The sequence below is a fragment of the Lytechinus variegatus genome, chromosome 12 (genome assembly GCF_018143015.1).
Source record: "Lytechinus variegatus isolate NC3 chromosome 12, Lvar_3.0, whole genome shotgun sequence".
Classification (NCBI taxonomy): Eukaryota; Metazoa; Echinodermata; class Echinoidea; order Temnopleuroida; family Toxopneustidae; genus Lytechinus; species Lytechinus variegatus.
The window spans coordinates 13,837,562-13,860,124 of record NC_054751.1 but is presented as its reverse complement, the minus strand read 5'-3'; the positions used below and the strand labels follow the sequence as shown (position 1 = coordinate 13,860,124).

The window sequence follows — 22,563 nt, the reverse complement described above, 5'->3', positions numbered from 1 at the left end:
GGAAGAATAACATGTAGCAAACATTAAGGACTATAATAAGCTATATATTCTCAAGGAGGATAGTTTGGAACAAACTAATGATTGCTAGAAAATATCACAGGACTTAATTAACTGTTATTTGCTAATTGTTAATCTTGTAGGATGTATAATCCAGCTTTTGCAAGTTAGATGAAATATGAAACCAGATTTTTTTAGAGTGTTGGCAAGGCAGTGCTTGTATTGTGCTCACAATAATTCGTTTCATTTGGTCACAACGAGTGATTTAATTCAAATCGAACTTGGACTTAAGGCTCAAGTTGTTTTCATATTGTAGATATACATATATAAGATCAAAACATATCCAGACTTGTTTTGCATTTTGCAAAACAGGACACTTATTTTTTTTTCCTTTTTTCATTTGTTTGTTTATTCAATCAATGCAGCAGTTCAGTTGTTTAATGATACCTTTCCTAAATATGAAATCCTCTAATTTCTAGGAAACAATTAAACTATATATATTATTGTGTTAAGTATTCTTTACAAATGATTTTTTGTATTTTTTTTTAAATGAGGAACACTGTTATAACTGATATATTGTTGACTACTTAATTACACTGGGCCCTTTTACATTAATTATTATTTATAATTGATTGTTATAAGTTAATTACAATCAATTGTATGTTCTATGTGCCAGGGCCCAGTCGTGATTGATTGATGATTTATACATGTACGCATTCACTTATACAATGGAATTTTTGATGGCGCAACGAACTTGTTTTTATATATTGTGCACTGAGGTTAGTATTTGAATGTGAAATGGGGCTTATTTTGTTACACAGATTAAAAGTGCTACATCTTTTTCTAAAAAAAATCTTGAAATTGGATTCTTGTTTGTCTGTTGTGTACTCAATACATAGGAACTGTATCAGCAAGGAAATATAAGATTTTAAAAATATATTTACAAAATCTTACATGATAAAAAAGGAAATCCTAGATGATTATGGAAATTCACCTTAAGTTATTGAAATATAATAAGTGAATTGGAAATTATGATCTTAAGTATGAAGGCATATTTCCACATGTTTATCTTTATAATATGTTATAATTTTTTTCATAACTAATGTGTCATATTTTCTTTTTTCTCCTTTCATATTCATTTTTCCAAATTGTTATATTCGTGAACTAAATTAAATTCTAATTGCTTTGTTTATATTGGTCATTTTTTGAATTTGTGAAAAATATTCTTATATTTCCTTGCTTGTATTTATACATTGTATTTTACGGTGTATAAGTATGAAAATTCTTACTAACCAATCTTCTACATACTTGTTCTGACTGGGTATTGTATTTTCTTATTTTAATTTGTTTATTGTTTTCTGTTCCTGATTGTCATGTTGTTACCCAACCTTTTCTCTTGTTTGATTAATATTCCTCTTTGTTTCTGGCCTTCAAATTTTGAATCTATTTTTAGGGAATACTTGTTTCCTTTTATTGCCTATTTTCCTTTGATATTTGTCCCCCATTGATTCTATTTAATTTCTTGTGCCAATGTGTCTATTTGATTTCTGTTCTTTGTTTTAATGCTCTATTTTTACAATGTGTGATTTCCCCCTATATTTCTTCTAACTTTCTTTGTAATTCTTTAAAATGTATCCTTCCTTTTCATTATTGTGCTTAAAAAAATTTCTGTTTCTCTATATGTCTGTATTTTTTTCTCACTTCTCACATACACATTGCCTTTTTACTTGTCTGTTGACTTGTCTGTCTCTGTTCTTTCCTCTCCCTCCCCCTCTTTCTGTCCTATGTCCTTTTCTTGTTACGGTGCATCCTTTTTATTTTAATTAATTTACACAATGTCATATTTACATGTAATTGGTTCCTGAATCCTCTGTCACTACCTGTTGAACCGTGTGCATGCCAATAAATATATAAATGGACGTTGACACTAATTATAAAGTGCAGGTCGATCAAAAATAGCAAGGAATAAGTTGGCTGTTTTCAAGGAAATGTTGAAAGACCAGGAGGAAAATGGTAGGCAAGCTATCAAAATTTCATTTCAAATGGTTTTATGGATGTTTTGTAATAATGTGATATACTTTTTGAAATTCAGATTCCAAAGTTGATGTGAATGACATGATGATATTGCATAGCTGAAAAAAGGGGCTTTCACGCTTGGTCGTACGACTGTTTGGTTTCAAATATTTTGCTTGTGATTGCAAGAGTTGCAGGTACATGTAGTCAGATAGCCAACTGTGAAAGTCCCTTTTTAGTGAGAGTGAAAGAAGTTTGAGATGATATGCTTAAGATGGAAATTATAGGAAAAGAATATATTTTAAGAAATGAGAATTTTGGCCCATTGGCCACCTCTTACTTTGGCTATCATGGCCTGGGTATAGTTTTCATAACCATTTTCCTTTTTTCTAAAAAAATTCAAATGCAAACCATAAAAACATGTAGAAAAGGTAGTAAAATTTAATTTAGTAAAAGTGAAATTGGTAAAAGTGTAATGGTATCCGAAATAAATTCATACTAATGTGAGGTAACCAAATTGTACATAACCTGACTTAAGGCGGTTTTTTTGTCTGTGTGATGCTCAAAATTTTGGCAAAACTGTGGGGCTTATTTGCTTCTTAAGACATAGCAAAAAAATCCCATCTGCACAGATGGAACAGTCTTGCATAATAGACCACACATAGGCAACACTTTTTGGATTGCCATTTGTTCTTTATATAATATGTTTGAAATTCATTGCCCAGCTCAGATCCTGCTCAGATCCTGCTCAGAATGATAACTTAAACTTGTAAGACAGCTTCGGTTCATGCATGATACAAGCCATGCTGAAGCACGATTCTGCAAAGATATATAGTGTGTCCCATAAAAAGAAACTAATTTTCTGATTAATAGATATATCACCGTCAATATATTTTGATATAAAATGTGAGTGAGCAATCTCTTTCTCGCACAAAACTGCCAGATCCTAAATACATCTTGACCCAATTGAGAGTACTGAGTACCACACTTTCCTTTTTTTGTGGGACACACTGTATATATTTTTCACCTGACAAGCTTTCGCAGGCCCAAGCACATCGACGGCAGGTGGGGCCAGTCGCAACGGAGTCCTGTTTGGAACGTTTGGAGACAGACAGATGTCATTTGAAGAGGGTATGGATGAGATTAAGAACAAACCTTTTGATGAGATTGGAATAATATTGTTTGATGTTTATTTGTTTAGGTCACATGCATTTTTGTTCCTCTGGCAATTAGGTATTGAGGGTTAATATCCACGAGACAAATTTCATTCAAAAGTATCATTTTTTATGTTTGCCTGTTAGAAATGTATTAGAGCAGAAAATATGTGAATTAAGTACACATTTGATATTTTGCAAAGTAAATCTTATATCATAATGAAGAAAAAGTCTCATCTTTTTCTGAAAGCAGTAGACCAGCACACTGTTGCAGAAAAAGTTGCTATAAATTGCAACTCTGAATATCAAATGCAACTTGATTATCAACATATTAGATGCACACACTTAGAACTTGTGTTTGACTTTATTGAGATGTAATTATAAAACAGCTTGGTTCCTGAGTATGTTGTAAGGATTTGCCTTCACATTTTTGCACTAAGAATTTGTAGTTTTGGTTAATAGTAGAGTTTAACAGTTTCCATCTTTCTCTGAAAGTAAACATTTACTCATTTTATGTTTTGTGTGGCCTTTTCCCCCTTTCATGCTCTCTGATGAATTCATTGTTCCACTTGAACCCCCTTTCCTCTTCCCTTCACCAACGTTGACCCTTCTATTGACCCCATCTTTGATAATTACCCTTCTAAGCTACTGCCTCACCTTGCATTTGACCTACATTTAATTTGTAAACATCGTCAAAATCACTCAAAATCTTGTATTAATTTGAGATATTCATGGATGTCCCTCATTTGTAATATACTATCTTGATTTTCTTTCAATGATCCACCTGGTTCTTTTCACTCCTAAATCGATCTCTCTCTCTCAAAAAAAAAATCAAATTATTGCTACTATTAAGCACAATCGCCATTATTGAAATAACTCTGAACACTGATTACAATATTTGATATCATAATCATCAATATTATTGTGATCATTATTACCACTATTACCTTCCTTACCAATATGACCAATGCTATCATTGAAACCAACATCAATACCACAAATGACACCCAACACCACCACTACAAACCACCACAATCATCATGCCATCATCATCATCATCATCATCACCATCACCATCACCATCATCATCATCATCATCATCACCATCATCATCATCATCATCATCATCACCATCATCACCTCAACCACCATCACCACTCCCACACCATCATCATTATCATCAATGTCATCACCATCATCATCATCACCATCACCATCACCACCACCATCATCATCATCATCGTCATCACAACCACCATCACCACTCCACCACCATCATCATTATCATTAATGTCATCACCATCATCATTATCATCATCATCACCATCATCATCACCACCACCACCATCATCATCACAACCACCATCACCACTCCACCACCATCATTATCATCATTGTCATCACCCTCATATTATCATAATCATCATTATCACATCCACCATGACCACCACCACCAACAAAAAACAACAACATCCCCACCATCTTCATTACTACCACCGATATCAACATTCCACCTCCCCCAACCGCCAATCACCACCACCACACCCATCCCCCTCTTTATTACCCCCTCCTCTTCATACCAGGAGAATGGTATCAATTCCAGAACACTTCTAATATGGCTAGTGCACTGCAGCGGTCCATAAGCAGTAGGCAACCGTCTTTCGACGACCGCAAATCCTGGTGTAAGTGTATAGTCGTATAATAAGAGCTGGACATAAGTTGTAGATTTTATTCCATTAACTAATGCTAATGGCCTGAAATGCTTGCACGTGGACATGTTGGATGCACTTTTTATTTTCAAAACTTAAAATAATTGCACTTGCATGCATGGTACATAAGAATGCTCAATTCAAATGATGCGATTGGCTGCACATTTTGTATAGTATTTATTTTGTCAAATACTTGTATTTTATGAAAAAGAGAACAAAGGAACAGAAAACAGATATGTTTAATCAAAAGTAGAGGAAGATCTTCCCTTTTTACTGTTCAATATCCTTCAGAAAAATCGAGATTTTTGCATATAAAATTAATTTAGATTGACAGACCAGGAAATGTCATTTAAATACCTTTTCACATTTCTTTTTAAACATCAATGATTGGTCTTACTAATCAGTCATCACTTCTCTTATATACAATTCCAATGATTTCAAAGCTTTGAAAACAAAACAATTTAGTATTTTTACGGACAATAGATCAACCTAATAATGTACCTTGTCAGTTATTGTCTCATGAACATCATGGACCCTTTTTAAAAAACATGCAACTTTTGTTACTTTGCCATTACAGTAAATAACATGGAACTTGGATTTTGATTGGCTGCTGAGCCTTGTTACCATAGTAGTTATAATGTCAAAGTTACCTTAGTTGTAACTCTTTTTGTAAATGACCACCTGTTGATTTATTACGGACTAATTCTTGTTTGAAAACTTTGTTCCTCGTCTTGGTCCCCCTTTCTAGCCCGTCAGCAATCCAGTATAGACAGAGGTTGGCTATGGGGAAGGCAGCAAGCTATAGGTAGAAACTAGAAAGAAAATGTTCAGTGTTGACCCACTGATTTGGTCTCCTGCAACAATTGCTCTGAAAAAAATGAATAAAAAACAAGTACAAACAAAGATAGGATGAATCCCTATGTTAAGGGCAATTATCTTTATTCATTGTAAATAAAGCCCAAAATGTGAATGATATTCATTTAACACACTCGGCACAGAGACACTAAATGAAGGCGGAGTCAAATAGCTATATAGCTGTTTTGTAAGTTACTAACATGAATGATGTTAATAATAATATAGGGTATTTGTACAGCACATATCCAACTTGTTAGGTACTCAAGGTGCTCCTATATCACCCTGGCCAGGCTAGTCTACAGATTTTGGTTGTCTCAGCCTTTTAAGGAATTACTTGCTCAGAACCAAAACACATTTACCTGACCTGGGTTGAGTGCAGCACATTGTGGATCAATTTCTTGCTCAAGGAAATTACTCCTTGGCTTGGATTAAAAGAAGGGGGAAAACACAAATAAATAAGGGAAAGATCATTGTATCAAAATGAAGAAAGATACTGTATAAAGACAGACTATGACTTTTTTGGTGTTGCTGCTGTTTTATAAAAAGCAAGAGCAACTGTTGCAGGAGTGAAATACGGGGACTTAGTGGCTTGCTGGTATTATGTGTTCTCCTTTTTATTAATGTTGTGTGGTTTTCCATAGTATGTTTCCCTCTTCCTTTCACATCGCTACTTAATTCTTAAAAAATAATTGTAATGTTTTCATATCAACAGGTTTATCCTTGGTTTAAAAAAATCCATGACATTATGATCAGGCAGCAGTTGCACCAATAGAAAATTTGCCCTTAAATTCAAACATCTAATATAACCTTTATCCTTACCCTAACTCTTATTCAACTAATTGTAGCATTCCAATGCAAAAGTCAAATTACAGCCATAACACTATTACCCAATATCTTCAGAAAAATCATGGCATAAGTTATTATCGCAGGAGTATTATGTGGAGTCTCCTTAAAAGCAACAGGAGCACATTACAATTAACTTTAAGGTTTCAATCCCACAAACTTTTACATCACATTGGGTGTGATTTAAACAGAGCCACTGACAAATAAAAAGTCTGGCCAAATTTGTATGGTTTTAATATACATGTTTTTAATTAAGAAATGAAATTGACCCAGTTTTGTGTGAAGATGGTTCTAGTTGTAACTGGTATGTGCAACATGTACATTTCTTTCTTATTTTGGGAAGATTGATCTTTCATTTATAAATAATATGTATACTTGCATAGTAACATTTGTGCTGATATGTATGTTTTATTCTGTGTATATTTTGGTTATTTTTTTTGTTCATGGTTGTTTCTTCTGCATGTTGTTACAAGATGATATATCCATATCATTCAATTCATTTCAACTCGGGATTAGACCTTTAATACTCTGGTAACAGAGCCCTCTTCTATTTCTTGGTTTTATTTCTTTTTAAGTCATCTTGTAACCTTGGATCACTGCTATGTAAGGCATGGGTAATTAGAAGCTTATGCCATGTTTGGAGATCGAGACCAATCAAAGCCAAGCTGGCTAGATAATAGTTTCACTGTGAATATTACCTACATGTATGTACCTGCACCAACATGGGGCAAGGAGAACCGCGTTGATATACGTCCAAGTGCAATACAGTTGTGCTCAAAAGTTTAGTGAACCCCTTCACAAAATGCATTCCCTTATGCTGTGTGTTGAATGTAGACAACAATACTACAATGCTCGGCAAGCCCAGAGAAACAAACTTTATTTGAATGTAACATGTTGTCACCAGACTTCACAATTAAATATCTCACCCATGGCAGAACTTGTAACACTTTAAATATGTTCATTTTCTGGTGGGATTCATTCAATTTTTAGCACCACCTCACATGATACATTACCGGTGTGCATTGATATGCCTTTGGATCTACCCGAACTGGACCAGATGATAAACCGTTGATATTTTAATTGTTTTTAACGCTTCTGGCCTGTTCACATTGAAAAAGCGAATCTTTTTGGTGTCCTTAACTGAACTGATTTATTTTATTATGATCATTCTTTTTTGTATACATGTATGTGGAAAGTGAACTTTGGCTTATGGCATGAAATAGTCACTGGCAGTAGTTGGAGCAATTAGTCTTAATGTCTTCTTATTCATATTTGTAGCCTATTTCACATGTCATAACATTTCATTTAACATACCATGCCTGCCTTACACCTCATGCTTCACATGGAATAACATCTGAAAACTTTAAAAAAAAAAGATGAAGACCATTTGAGCCCAGATACAGGCCTGTCACACCGTAGTAGAGACTCCTCATTCGAAGATGGTAAGAAACCCCCAAGTACACAAGTAGACTGGTCTATTTCATTTTAAAGACGATTTTATGTAGGGTATCAAACTCGTTAAGATACAGGCCTTTTAACATAATAGTGTATGATTGATGTTTAAACTTCATGCAACTTTGTACAAGGATGTCCATAGACTTACAGTTACATTTTATTATAAATAAAAAGCATTTCATATATTTAATGTGATTTTTTTGGGGGGAGACATTCTGAGCTAGCCCAGTTGCCTCCCTGCTTGTCAGTAACTTTCTGTATTTCATTTATTTGTAATCTTGCAAACAAATAACTGTATTTTCAATTTAATAATGAAGTCTATACTTGTAGATTTTTTTTACAAAGAAATAATGTGTATGCTTGATCACTCTCAGGAGTGGCACGATACTTTGGAGGAGCCCATCACAACATGGGCCCCCGAAATGGTATTGTTTATAACCCAACCAGCTTGGCCTACTGCGAGTGGCACATAACTAATTTTAAAAAAACTTTTTGTGGTATAAAGTTTCCTCTTCATGATATCTTTTTTCCATATGTCCTCCTTGCTAATATGATTTCAGTTCATGCAATCAGATCATTAGAATAGTGAAACCCATTTTATTTCATTTCCTGACATAACATAAACCTTAAGCAAGGCATTCTTTCTACATTACTTTTATATCATGCTGACAGTTATACTTAACATGCCTTTTTTTCTTTGCTTTTTGCTTTATCAAGTATTCTCAGCTAGTGGGAGATTAAGTCCCATGATGTATCGCATGCCCTCCGACCCTTTTTCTAACCTCCCCCCTCCCCCGCCCTCCCTCCTCTGTGCAGCCATACACCAGCACTCCTCAGGGTACTACCCCCAGGAGCCATCCCCACCCCCTCCTCCCCCACCCCCAATCATCCCCATCTACTCAGTCCCCAACAACCTCCTATCCCCTCCCCAGCAATTCAGGCCGTCCGGCCGTCGCTTGGTCAGGCAATACAGGACTTCGGCTTCCCCGACTTTGCCAATACGCATCATCCCTCCCCCTCCCGATTACCCTCCAGAGCCTCCCATGAGCGATACATCTTCCCCGTCGTCCAGTCGATCCCCACCCCTGCCTCCCCCACCCCCTTCCCCTCCCCCATCACCCCCTCTCATTGCAAGTTCTCCCCTCCCAAGACCGAGACCTATACCCCCTCCCAGACTCTCTGTTAATGTTGATTAATGATTGTCACTAATTTTTATCTCCCTTGTTGGTTTTTCAAAAAGTATTTAAAAAATCAATTTTTAGCAAAATATATTGATCTTTAGCTAATGTTATGAGTTTATATTGGAAAAACAACGAAATTTTCATTATTGAGACTTTCCTGTTTATGGCCTAAACACCCTCCCAGACTCTCTGTTAATGTTGATTTATGACTATCATTTTTTTTCTCCCTTGTTGGTTTTTCAAAAGAGTAAAAAAAAAAAAATGAATTTTTAGCAAAATATATTGATCTTTTCCTACTGTTTACATGGGATTTTTTTTGGAAATTTTCATTATTAACCGTTTCCTTTTTGTGAAATCACAGCTGAATCAATCTTACCATTGCAATTATCATGATAATCATAATATCAAAATGATTTACAAGAAATTAACAGATAGTTCATTCTTGGTAAAACAAATACCCTGGCATGATAAAAAGGATTTTCATATTGAAATGATAAAAACCCTGTCAATCATCTAATTTCTGTTCTTGCTTGAAATGTAATTCAAATTCAGTTTCTCATTTTGACTGGATATGGTAATTTTAAATTTTGAGGTAATCAGTTGAATTTTCAGTGGCAAGAAGTAAGTAAACCGTTTCAATACCAAGTAACATTCTAAAAACACAAACCAAGTTGTCCTTTCCCTTTATATCTCTTCATATGATACATTCTTACCTTTCTACTCATTCTTTTTAGCCCCTTGTTTTTACTGACTGCCCCTTTCCCTTCCCTCACTAAATGCAATAACAACTATGTGCTGCTGTAGGTACACTGTAGGTGCATGATCCCTCGGCTGCTCAGAACCGCTTTAGCAATGCCCGCCCCCCTCCCCTCCTCTTCCTTTCATCCATCCATCGGACGATACCATGCAATCCATTCCTTGCTTCATCCGCACATCATCCTGTCGATGCCTGTATATCAATTGCTTGAGCTTCTCATTAGAAAGTGACAACCAGGTATGCTTGTAGAAAGAAGACCTAACCTTTTCTTTTTTCCTTTCAATTATTTTATTTCATTGTATAGAATTATGAAGGAATGATTACCAACATGAAAACTTGAAATTATGAAACAATGGGATGATTGAAATCACTTTGAATATGATAAAGTGAATTGAATTGATTTCAATTCTTATTTATCTACAATTTAGTTATTGTAGCTTATCCATGATAAGGCTAAACTATGGTTTATATGATGTATCAATATTTTTTGTTGGAAACCTTTAAAAGTTCTCACCAAATACGAAATTTATTGATTTTTTTTATAACACAATGGGAACTATACATTGTTAAAATAAGAGTTGCTTGTATAATGACAAACAAAATAGTCTGTATGAAATTGAAATAAAAAAAACTATATGTCACTGCTCAGATATAGTCCCAAGTCCCAGAGCTAGTTTTTGGAATATCTTGAAGCATTAAAATGTTTAAAAAGCATTTCTCCACAAAGTCTTGTCGTCCAAACAAGAATCATCTTCTCTTTTCCCTCTTGACTTACTGTCTCCTCAACCTTTTTTTTCTTTGTTTTTTTTTGCAGGTTATCCCAAGGGAGCTCCGCCCAATCTTCCACCCATCGAGACATCTGGAAATGCCAGAGGGTACTACTACGGGGGTCAGAGTCAGCCACGCCCGTCCTCTGGGTTCTATGAAGACGTGCCCCTTAGGGTGGACCTGAGCTCTCCTCCACCCAGGAGCAGCGGTGGAGGAGCTATCAACATGTATGAGTATAACCCACAACACAACAAGCCATACTAGATGGAGGTGATACAGCACTATCAACATGTGCAGGCATAACCCTAGAGTCCTACAAATGCGGCCTTTTGATGGTCTGAAAGTATGGCCAGTTTGAAATGGCGTTATTTTCCCCTTTTTCTGCAGCCCTTACCTTAAAAGGGGGGGGGAAGACAAGTCTTCCCTCATCCTGTTCTGCTCCCTATATTCTATCCAAACTTACACACTGCAAAAACTCCAGTGTTGATTTAACACCAGCCCGGAATCTATATATGTCCACACCAGAGAAGTATTGAAACAACACCAGCTTGGAATCAAACTGATGCTGTTTTAATACTAATTGGTGTTGTATAAACACCTATCTGGTGTTAGACCAAAACAAAACCGATGTTGTTTAATACTTCTCTGGTGTGGACTTATAAAGATTCGAGGCTGGTGTTAAATCAACACCAGAGTTTTTGCAGTGCATGTACTACTACTTGATAGTAACCCAAGTTTGTATTGTTTGAATGAATATAGTTAATCTACCTCTTCTCATTGTAATTCATTCATCTGTACACACAACCCTCAAACATTGAACTAATTAAATAAGTATTGGTTGAAAGAAAAAAAGTAAATACACAGAACATCTCAAATTAATTTGGAGGAGAGAGTAGAATGACCATAATCATCCCAGTGATATAAAATTTGTGATACAAAGTAGAGAAAAACAATATTTAGAATTGGGATTAAAACATGATTAGAAATGATATCCCCCTTTAGCTTTGAATAGAATCATCTGCAAAAATTATTGTGTCATATGTATTCATTGCCTTTATGATCATGAATAAATATGGTACTATGTGCGTAAGATTGCCAAAGTTTTACTATGTGTATAGTTATATTAGATGAACAGTATGTATTTGCTTTCATGTGTAATATTCATGTGTATGTCCAAAGCAAACGTTGCATTAAAAATACGAAATGAAGATTTAAAAATCATATTCATGTACATGATTGGAAAGGATTTTTTCAGCTTTCTGAAATGTAGTACAATCAAACTATAATTTTTTTTTATCCATTTTGAGCTATTGGAGATATGAAATATATTGTTAAAAAATGAAGAAATAAAATTTTTAGAAAGAAAGTAAGAAAATGTGATTGCATCTTTATACCAGCAGTAATATGCATAATTTTTTCTCTAAAATTACAATTTTGATTAGTAAGTACAATCACATGCATGTTTTGTTTTATTAATTTGCTTTTTACTTGTGTTAACCATCATTTGAATACCATCATTTCATTTATTTTGAATGAAAGAACATATACTGTGTATTTAGTTACAATTTATGAATAACTCTGTGATGGAAGTCATAGTTTTTAGAGTTCTACAGGAAATATAGACAGGTTTAAAAATGTAGATTTATAAACAATTCTGTTTATGTGCTATTAACAAGTTTTAAATGTATGGGATACACAATTGATACAGTTTATTTTTAAAAAGATGGGTAAATCCGCATACATTCGTAATTCCTAAGCTTCGTTATTCCGAAGGTTCGTATATCCAAAGATTCATTAGTCCCCCCCAAAAAAATGAGGTTCGTAATTCCGAAGGTTCGTAAATCCGAAAACGAAATGAGGTTTATAATTCCGAAGGTTTGGTTAGTCCGAAAACGAAATTATTAACGAACCTAATTTCGTTTTCGGACTAAGGAACCTTTGGAACATCAAACCTTATTTCGTTTTCGGATTATCGAACCTTCGGAAAAACGAACCTTTGGAATAAAGCCACAAATGTTCGGATTAACAAACCCTTTTACGTTTTTGGATTAACGAACATCGAGGTATAGGCAATTTGCGTGTTTCAGAATTAAGAACGTTCGGAATTACGAAGTGTAACCGGGTAAATCACAGAGAGCCAAATCTGCATATGTGCCACAACTTTTCTATATAGAGGCAATGTATTGTTGGCTAATAATTACCCCTCCAAACCTGAATATTTACTTCAATAATTGTGATGTATCCATCATCTTTATGCAAGAATTGTTTAATCTGGGTCTTGTATTACAAATCTTAGTTAACAATCTAATAGTGGATTTATACGGTTGATTGCACAAAATGATGAATGTAATCTAATTGAACATGAAAATCAGCCTTAAGGTCAATCGCTAAGATATCACTGGACTCTGAACTTGAAGTAAAATCAGTTATGTGGCATATCAGTTATATTACAAAGGCAAAATAAATTGTCTTCTCATTTCAAATATGGATTCACGATTTGACTTATTAAAGCAACAATGATGTGTTTTTTCACTTCAAGATTAAAAAAATATATATATATCGCCATGTAAAAGAAAGTACAAAAAATTTGCTTCTAGGAATAATAAAAAAAAGAGTGAATATGGTTTGTGGTGAATTATCAGTACTGGGTCATGTGGAGAATAGAGTTTTTGCAAAATGAATATAAAAAATAGAAAGTTGATATGACCAAATATTATACTATTTAGGAATTGTACTATCATGAATGAATTGTGTGTGTGAAATTAGCATTTGTAAGGTTGAAATGTGTTCCACACTGCTCTGATATCATATTGTAATTTGCAAGACTTCTGCCATTTGATTATAAAGCTGAAATAAGCCTATTGAATTTCTGCTCCTGGAACTGAACGTATAGGATGATATAAACGGAGTCATTTAATGTGTGCATGTGGCACCACCCTCTTCCAATGAAATCAAAGTTTCCAGTTTTCCAGTTATGATATTCCATGGAAATTTATGTAATGTAGTGTGTGCAACATTCTGCAAGTTGTTATATTGAATAAGGAATGATTTATGTTGTAAGTTCTTGAACAAAAAAAGAAAACATTGTTGTTTTTTCCTAATATGGTGAGAAAATGTACCAAATATCTATACAGCTTAAAAGAATGATTTTTTTTGATGCTCTATATTGACATTACAAACCAGTTGGCCAAATATTGTGACAAACTCGTCAACATTTCTAAAGAAAGTTGGTCAAATGGAATTTTCTCAATTAGTGAGCATAAACTTACCAATGAATTAATTAAAAAAGTTTGCCCAACAAACACACAAAATGAAACTCTGATCTCTTTGTAGTGTATGCTAATGGCTATCTTATTATTTACATTAATCATATTCATCTACTCTTTTCCTATTATATTCTCTACTGTCATATTTCGATATTACTTATTTTATTCTCTGTAGTTGTGTTAAATAGTGTAAACATTCCAAAATTGTTTAACTCGTCTCAACAAGATGTCCGCAAATTTAATAATAATATACACAATTTATAAGGCACCATAATAAGGCATTAGAGATGCTCAAGGCGCACAAGTGAAGGGGGAGGGGGCATACTAAATAACACAGGAACACCAAAATATTATACTCAAATTATTGATAAAGGTATGGGTTAGGCATTAACTTTTCACCAAATTTTCAATGTGAATATTTAAATGTCAATGTTACATTTCAGGCATTTTTTATTTGAATTCTGCATATTTTTGTGGTATTTTAATTAAGCTTAACCTGATTTAATATTTTGATGGGTTTGAATTCAATTTTACATAACAGATGATAAAAAGTCAGTCAAAGCACTGTTAATGTTATTTATGGTAAAATTATCAGATTTTTTTGGTGATATTGTTATATTGATAAGTTTCGCTTTTAAATTCTTTTAGTTGTGTCGTGATCCGTATTCAGCAAATGAATAAAAACCCACCAATCACTGATGAAGAATAGTCTTTTTGACGTTTTGTGTTTATACAAGATTTCCAGTTGTTTCCTTGTTTTTATGAGTATTGACCAATGGAAGATGGGAATGATTTTGATGGTGGTAATGATGATTGTGATGAAGGTGATGATAAGGATGATGGTGATGATGGAGATGATTATGATGATGAGGATGAGTATGATTTTGTTGGTGATGATGGTGAAAAGGATGAAGATGGTGATGATGATGATGGTGGTGTTGATGATAAGGGGGAGGATGACCGTCATGATGATTGTGATGATTTGGCACCCCGTTGCAATGCCGTGATATTCAGATGGATTTTCTTTTTTCTACCGTGCAGTAAGCAGGGGTTGACGCCTAAGGGTTTCTTTCAGAAAGAGATTACAGCTCCAATGTGTTAATTGGGAGGAAATGAGGGGGGGGGGGGCTGTTGCCTCCTCATTAAAGTGATATATATTTTTTTTAAACCATGCATCAAGATATCAACATTTTCGTTGGAACTTTTCTGCATTATCTAAGTTTTTGAACCCCCAAAATAATTGAAAAATCACTTATTTTTCTTTAAAAAAAGTGTTCACTTGCACGACTTTTTTTTCTTCAAAAAAGGTGTACATGTATAGCCCCCAAAAACTTGGGCCCAAAAAGTCAGTCTCCCAAAATATTTGTCTCGTCATCCACTGGGTCTCGAGGAGATCCCGGTCAATATGACCAGTTTCAATACAAGAAGGGAGCCACCTTGTGCTCAGTATCGCTGTTGACATGATTTTGAGGGGCAATTCCTTGTTCTGAGGACAGGTGCGCGAATATTGGGCCTAATGTAATATGGGGCGGAGAAAGGATAGTTTGATGGGGGGGGGGGGGGCAAGATGACTTAAAGATTGCATCTTATTTCTTTTCACCTGAATTATAGGAGTATAATAAAGTTAAACGACGGTCCAGGTCTCTCCTTTCTGGACTATACTTTTTACCTTTTCTACCCTTTTCTCCGTTTTTTTTTCCTCAATTTTTTCACTACATGAAAAATCTAGGAGCAGTTGCCTCCTGCTGCCTGTGGCATCGTCGCTGCTAAACATGGTACTGTAACCCTGAAGATGTAATAAGGATCGAAACTTTGAAACCCAATCATGACTCGGACTCGGTAGTTTTCTTCATCACTTTGAATGAGGTACCGCCTCCCTTATAAATGCAATTTATGATGTGAAATAAATAGTGTCTTCTTCATGATAAAACTGAGCATTAAAAGAACTGAATTATTCAAGAACCTTTACTTTGAACGCGATCGCGTTCTTATGTTTATGTTTTTGGTGATTTTCCTCAAATGAATAAACTTATTCCTCATTGACTCAAAAGAATAAACTTATTCCTCATTGACTACTGTGACAAACTTAGCAGATTGTGGATAGAATATGGGTAAAAATGCAGAGTCTACAAGGTTAAATGAAAAGCACGTTTATAAAAATGTGATTATTTTTTTTGTTGATGAAATTATAGCAGAAGAATATGAAGGGTCTGAATCCATATCCATTTGAGCGTTACAGGTAATATTGACATTCATAACTCATAATTCTTGAGGTCATTATCAGTAAACTATAAAAATCTAAGCTTGCAATTGCAGTTTGGAGTTCATTATTGACATAAATACGACAAATTCCTTTCAAAGCGCCACGGTATTATCTAACCTGAAAACAATAGAGGCGCTTACAGAAGATGAGAAAAACAGGCGCCATGCCGGATAAGAGAGTTATTAAAATACAGAATCTTAATTTTTGCGATCTCTCTCAATTTAAATCAACTCGTAACTCATTGACTTATAAGATCTCTCCTGTTCTTTTCTCAATAAAGAAGTTAATGAATTTCAAGCCTGCGTGGATCAGCGAAAATATCGTATTCTTTACGGGGAAACTGGGGAGGGGGAGGGGGGTCGCAAAGTGCCCCTGACAGAATTCGACAACTGATTAAAACAAAAGAAAGTACTTCTTAGTATAAAATATCTTTACTCTGTTATTTGTCAAATTTTCTCGGACCAAAATGTTGACCATTTATTTTGTTGATAAACTCCTATTATTACTTATTGTTCTTTTTAACCATTTTGAATGAACCTTGGAAGTCAGTGATTTTTTTTTAGATTTAGACCTAAGATTAGACTTAGGCCTAAACAGAATAGTTGAACATCCTTTAAATATCATCATTTAGATAGGTCGCCATCATCATCAAGCCTATAAATTGCTCACGGTGGCGGTTTCCTGCATTCTTTTAAATTTGTCATTTTGTAAAAAGTTTAACAAATCTTTATTTATTTTCACTGCTTAAACTACGACTATCATTATCATTTTGTTTTATATTAACTTTGTATATTGTACATTTTAAAATTCCGATACTGATGTTAATGCAGAAATAAAATAAGATCAATCAATAAAATTAATAGGTTTTTTTGCTAATGGTCTGCCATCCACGGATTACAGTGTACTTGTGAATTTTCTCCAGTGGCCAACTTTTTCCTCTCCGTGGTAATTTCTATATATATATATATATATATATATATATATATATAAAAAATCGAAGAACTTATTGAACTCTTAAAGACCGTGTATAGTGACTGCACTTCGGAGTGCAAATTTAAACGAGAAAAATCAGCTCTCTGAAGTGCAGTCATATAAAAAATATTTGTAAATCACTTCAACTATCAAGGAGCTGATGGAAATCATTCTTTTCTGTTTTTCATTTCTTCATTATATTAACATCATGAATATTGTACACCGCCCTGTAACGTATCAGACGACGCTAGAGGGGGCAGGGGGTGGCAGCCCCTGCAAATTCTTAAGTATTTTGAAAACAAAGAAGGGGGAAGAAAAAAGGAAGGAAAGAAGAGCATAAACAGAGCAAGTGATGTCGATTGTTTACTTTTATATTACCCCTTTAATTGAAATTGAAATTAAGAAAAATTTGTCGTCTTGCCCCACCCTATACCATGGCGCATCTCCTCGCCCCCTCTTTATTCAGCCAATTCAGTAATTGAAAGGACACGGTTTGTTCCTTCCCATCCATTCAAAATTGTTCCACATCTCATAAAGATTCGCTATGCACTTCCTTTAAACCGATGACTGAATGTGAAGCCTTACCAATTTATTTCATGGAAATTCATTTGCCTTGAACTTTGATAAATCTATCAGAAACGCCAAGTCCGACTCATCGATGTGAAAAATTTGCCGAAACGGTTCGAAATAACGGCGGCATTTGCTTTCCGTTCTTCGTTGAATATCGCGTCCTTGGGTCGCATGGGGGAGGGGGTGTATTGATTTCGAATAACGTTTCGCCTAATTACCCTTCAGTCTTTTAAAAACAACTTGATAATTCTTAAGGGCGAGTAGATGATTTTACTTGCTCAAGGAGAAGTCCATTCTTACGTCACCTTTTAAAAAAAATTGATAATCATAGGTTTCGATTGGTGACGGACACAAATACTGTTCTCTGTGAGGGATTAAAAAAATATATAATTTAAGGGGGGGGGGTCAGTTTGGTAATGTGACTAATTTTTTAGGGGATCGGACATGGTATTAAAGGCAAAATTTATAAAAAGCTGCTTGTGAAATGAGCGAGCAAAAATTTCGACTTTTCTAATAGAAAAAAATGTGATAGATTTTACGATAAATTTTTCTTACGACGCCAATGGGGGGGGGGGGGTGGCTTCTTCGTCCCCGGATTTGCCGATGCAATATGAATTAAAATAACAATAGCATCAACGTATTTCAGATCTTCAGTAGATTTCAGTTCATATCTTCTTTGTTCTAAATAGCACATATTTTTTTAAGCTGATGGGCCAGTGAATATTTCACTGGGTTGTGAATCCTTATTGGATCACGACTAACGTAAGTTTTGTTGGTACCCGGTAGACAGATGTTTCTTGAGCGATTTCAGCATCTTGAGAATAATGAATTGAAGATATTAAATCACCAATAGGTCTATATACCCCGCTTTTTTGTTTCGTTTCGTCTCACCCCACAGTCAAGGTCTAACCACACCTTTTCGTCCATAACCAGTCCGTGTATAGCAACCATTGGAAAAAAACACACAGTGTGTTCACAGTGTGGAAAACAATGTGAAATCACCTTCACTGTTGATTTTAAGCATTTAACAGTGCGAATGATAAGGCTGTGAACTGTCACACTGTCGAGGTGTCTACAGTGTGAAAATAATTACATTCACGCTGTAGAATGTGAGCATTTTGACAGTGTGAATAGCATTTTCATGTATTTATTCATATATTACATAATTCTTATCATATCGTGTTCTTTCGAGTAGAGTCATTGCCCTAGATTGTTCATTTCGTCAAATATCCATTAGGTCTAACACCATCTAGATTGCATTGTTAAACGAACCACTAACGAACCACTAATAAACCCATCACTATAAACTTGACAAGTTGTATTTATTGCTATTATAGACTCCATGGAAGAACAATATAGTCATGTCGAATAAACGGAATATGGGCTATCTATCCGTTTTGCATTTTGGGATGTTTTTTACGGAAAATAAATACTATACTACTATACAAGTTAATAATAAGATGATGAAGTAGAAAAATAGACCAATAATAATGCAATTTAATAAATGAAAACAAAATTAAGTGTATATTTGAGCAAGTGTCGTGTATGCCCTTCACCCACGGCAATTAAACAGATTTGATTGTAGACCAAATTGGTGTTCTATGTGCTATTATACTTAAAAGTTAACCAGCAGATTACAGACAAAATTAATACAAACCGACATAGAAGCCATATAATGTCAAATTATTCATATTTTGAACCTTGAATTGAAAAAGAGATGATGATCATCGTCATCATCATCTGCTATAATCTTTAAAGAGGTCTGAACCCTATCTCAAAGAAAATTCGTATAATTATATCAAAGATAGGCCTCTAACATAATGTCCTATTCCTCCATTTTCTTATCTAAAATGCTATTTTTCTTCAACTTTGAAGCTAAATACACAAGGGAATAATATGAATAGGATTTCTATTTGGGTATAAAATCATCTTTATTGCCGCATTTGAGAAAAAAGACTCAATTCACAAACGTGTTCACAGGCAAACGTTATTTCTGACAAAGAAATACAAATAACTCGACTTACAGCAGGCCTACAACACACAGTATACAATTTTCTTTGGTTGCTGTTTGATAAACAGGAGGCTTCAAATATGCACGACCCTGGGCTTTTTTACTGGGTTGCTGATGTAAGTTTAAGAAGCAGAAAAAAGGTTTCTTCTACAAAGTTTGAGTTTTTTTTTTGTCTCGAGAAATTTAAAAGAAAAAAATAAAGGGTTCACCTGTTCGACGTTTTCACCCTTCTAGATTTCCAGGGGGTGCTGCTTATAGAATATCATACACGCAGCAACCGTTTCCCATCAGGGCCATGAAAATATGCCTAAGAAAAGACACTTAATATACTGACATAGCAACGGACTTAAATCATCACGACATGGTTAAAGCACTTTTATTCTTGTTGTTAAGATCATGGAATCGTTATTGATAATAATAATAATATAGGGTATTTATATTGCGCACATATCCACCTTGTTAGGTGCTCAAGGCGCTCCTATATTACCCGGCTAAGCTAGGAGTTCATAGCGCACACAGCTTTTTAAGGAATTACTTCCTACCGGTACCCATTTACCTCACCTGGGTTGAGTGCAGCACAGTGTGGATCAGGTTCTTGCTAAAGGAAATTACGCCATGGCTGTTATTGACTCGATCGGTAGTAGACCTTTCGAGCGCTCACCTTATGAACGCTCGGGTGGGTTCGATCCACTGAAGTATACCACTACTGATATATTACCAATACTGGTATACATGGTATAGTTCAGTATGTGTTTTATAGCTCCATGGTTCAGTGGTTCGATCCCTGGCGGAATCCGTCATCCATTTAATTCTTCCAAATTATGTGATTGCATACGTCCGAAAGGTGTATATTTTTATAATTCCAGAGGAGGTTCCATACAAAAACGATGAAATAAAATCCATTTTCGTTTCAACTTTCCCTCTAAAATTCAGACGTTTTAAATATCATATTTTAACTATAAAAATGAATATTTTTTTAACTATTATCGTCTAGACTAGAATTTACAGATATCTATTCTACAACATGTAATTAAATATTTTTTGACTACATATTCTAACTTTGCAAATATCATTATATTATTTGTATTTACCAAAATCTGAGTTAGATCTTCACAGCTTGATTTTAATCCAAGGCCATAAAATGGGGGGGGGGGGGGACTTAATTGGCCTCAATGCCCCTCTTGTTGAGCTTGGATAATTATTTGGGAACCCCCATTTTTCCCATTTGTACCGAATCATAGAATGTGCTTTATAGAAAAGTGGCCTCGCCCTAAAGCCCAATCCCTCTTATACCGAATCCATCGGGACCATGTTGAACATGATCGTTTATGGTTAACAAACAGTTTTATAAAGAAATAGTAAATTCCATTGTGGCGGCATTATTATCGAAGCCAGTATTGTAGGGTTGATTGATGCAATTATCGAAAGTCCAGTCATGCTATCACTCTACGAGTCACTGAAGCACAACCACTGGACCAGAAGAGGTTATCGATCAAACGATTACGATTTTAGTTATGCAAATGAGCCCAGGTTACGACCACTTGTACTTCAGCACTTAAGCTTCAGTCCCACAAGTTCTTAATCTCGTTGTTTCTTTCTTTATATTGGCGGTCTTAAATTGAGCCCGCGCTATTACCAGCTCGACTTGGTGTCTTCGCTTTGGGTTTACCGGTAATGAATTCTTCCCACCTCAGGGTTACCAATATCTTGTAATCTATCCGTTCCTCAGAAGACCTCAAAACCCATGGATTGGAGACCCAGGTGAGATATAGATAGAGGATGATTGCGATGGACAAGGTGATAAGAGTTTTTGGTTGCCAATTTCTTGTCGCTGAGCGCTGATTAAAAATTGGACCCCGGGAGGAGAAAAAAGGTAGATGAAAAGTCGTCTGCTCATACGCGTACAGTCCCGGTGGTGCGTTTTCGCGTTGGTTCCTTCTTGATTTTTATGCGTTTGGAATCTTCAGTTTATATCCTGCTTCTTCTTGTTCTTTATGAGCTCGTTGGAACCCCCAGGCGAAGTTAATTCACACCTCGATTTCTATTGTTTGCCATGCTCTATACCTGCCCCGATCGCTCGTATTCTTGTCAAATATCGGAGAGTTACATTACCATCGCGACACATCAATTTGACAAGTTTCTCGGTGAAGGCAAGCAACCTTTCGCTGGAAGAACAAGCTAGTTACGGAATTGGAGATTTCTTGATTGAAAGTGAGATAAAAACATATTTCTTCTCCTTCTCCTCATCTTTGATAGAGCGATACACGAGGGAGTCGAATTCTCCACGAGAAAGGGACTTGATTGTGGTTTAGAATACAGTCGTATTATTGATCCTGACACTTTCTCAGGGGGACCTGTCAAGCGGAGAGTTTCGTTTCATACACGAGAACATCACTTGAGAAATAAGTTCTTTGAAGAGACAACTGATATTCTTCAATTTGAATATTTGTTATCTGATTTATGACTCGGGATGTAAATGTTTGTATCCCTACATGCTCTCCACGTCATTTTTCGACATCTTGAGAAGAGCATAAATGGAGGAACTTTAAAGCGAAATTCTGTGATAGTCCATTGGCATGTTATCCTGATTAAACTTAAAGGTAAGAACATATATGACTTCCGTAATTTTTCATAACTTTTTTTTAATAAGTTCAGTGTTATGTAGTTTTAACATCAATAGGACTAAATTCCAATAATTATCATGTAATATCTGTCAGATTTGTGCTTTTATTGCTAAAAATATATAGTC

At 35.0% G+C, this 22,563-nt stretch overlaps 1 protein-coding gene and 1 long non-coding RNA gene across 2 annotated transcripts; both read left to right on the top strand.

Annotated features, from left to right (window-relative positions):
* Positions 1-1,846: 1,846 nt before the first annotated feature.
* On the top strand, positions 1,847-9,230 carry LOC121424640 (leucine-rich repeat extensin-like protein 3). Its single transcript, XM_041620356.1, has 6 exons — positions 1,847-2,010; positions 3,046-3,141; positions 4,748-4,846; positions 5,622-5,678; positions 7,948-8,013; positions 8,744-9,230. The coding sequence occupies exons 1-6, from the start codon at positions 1,986-1,988 to the stop codon at positions 9,220-9,222; spliced, it is 822 nt and encodes a 273-aa protein (XP_041476290.1). The 5' UTR covers positions 1,847-1,985; the 3' UTR covers positions 9,223-9,230.
* A 524-nt stretch (positions 9,231-9,754) lies between these two features.
* Positions 9,755-11,017, top strand: LOC121425494. Its single transcript, XR_005971498.1, has 2 exons — positions 9,755-10,201; positions 10,779-11,017. It is a non-coding gene; the product is annotated as an uncharacterized LOC121425494 (long non-coding RNA).
* Positions 11,018-22,563: the final 11,546 nt, after the last annotated feature.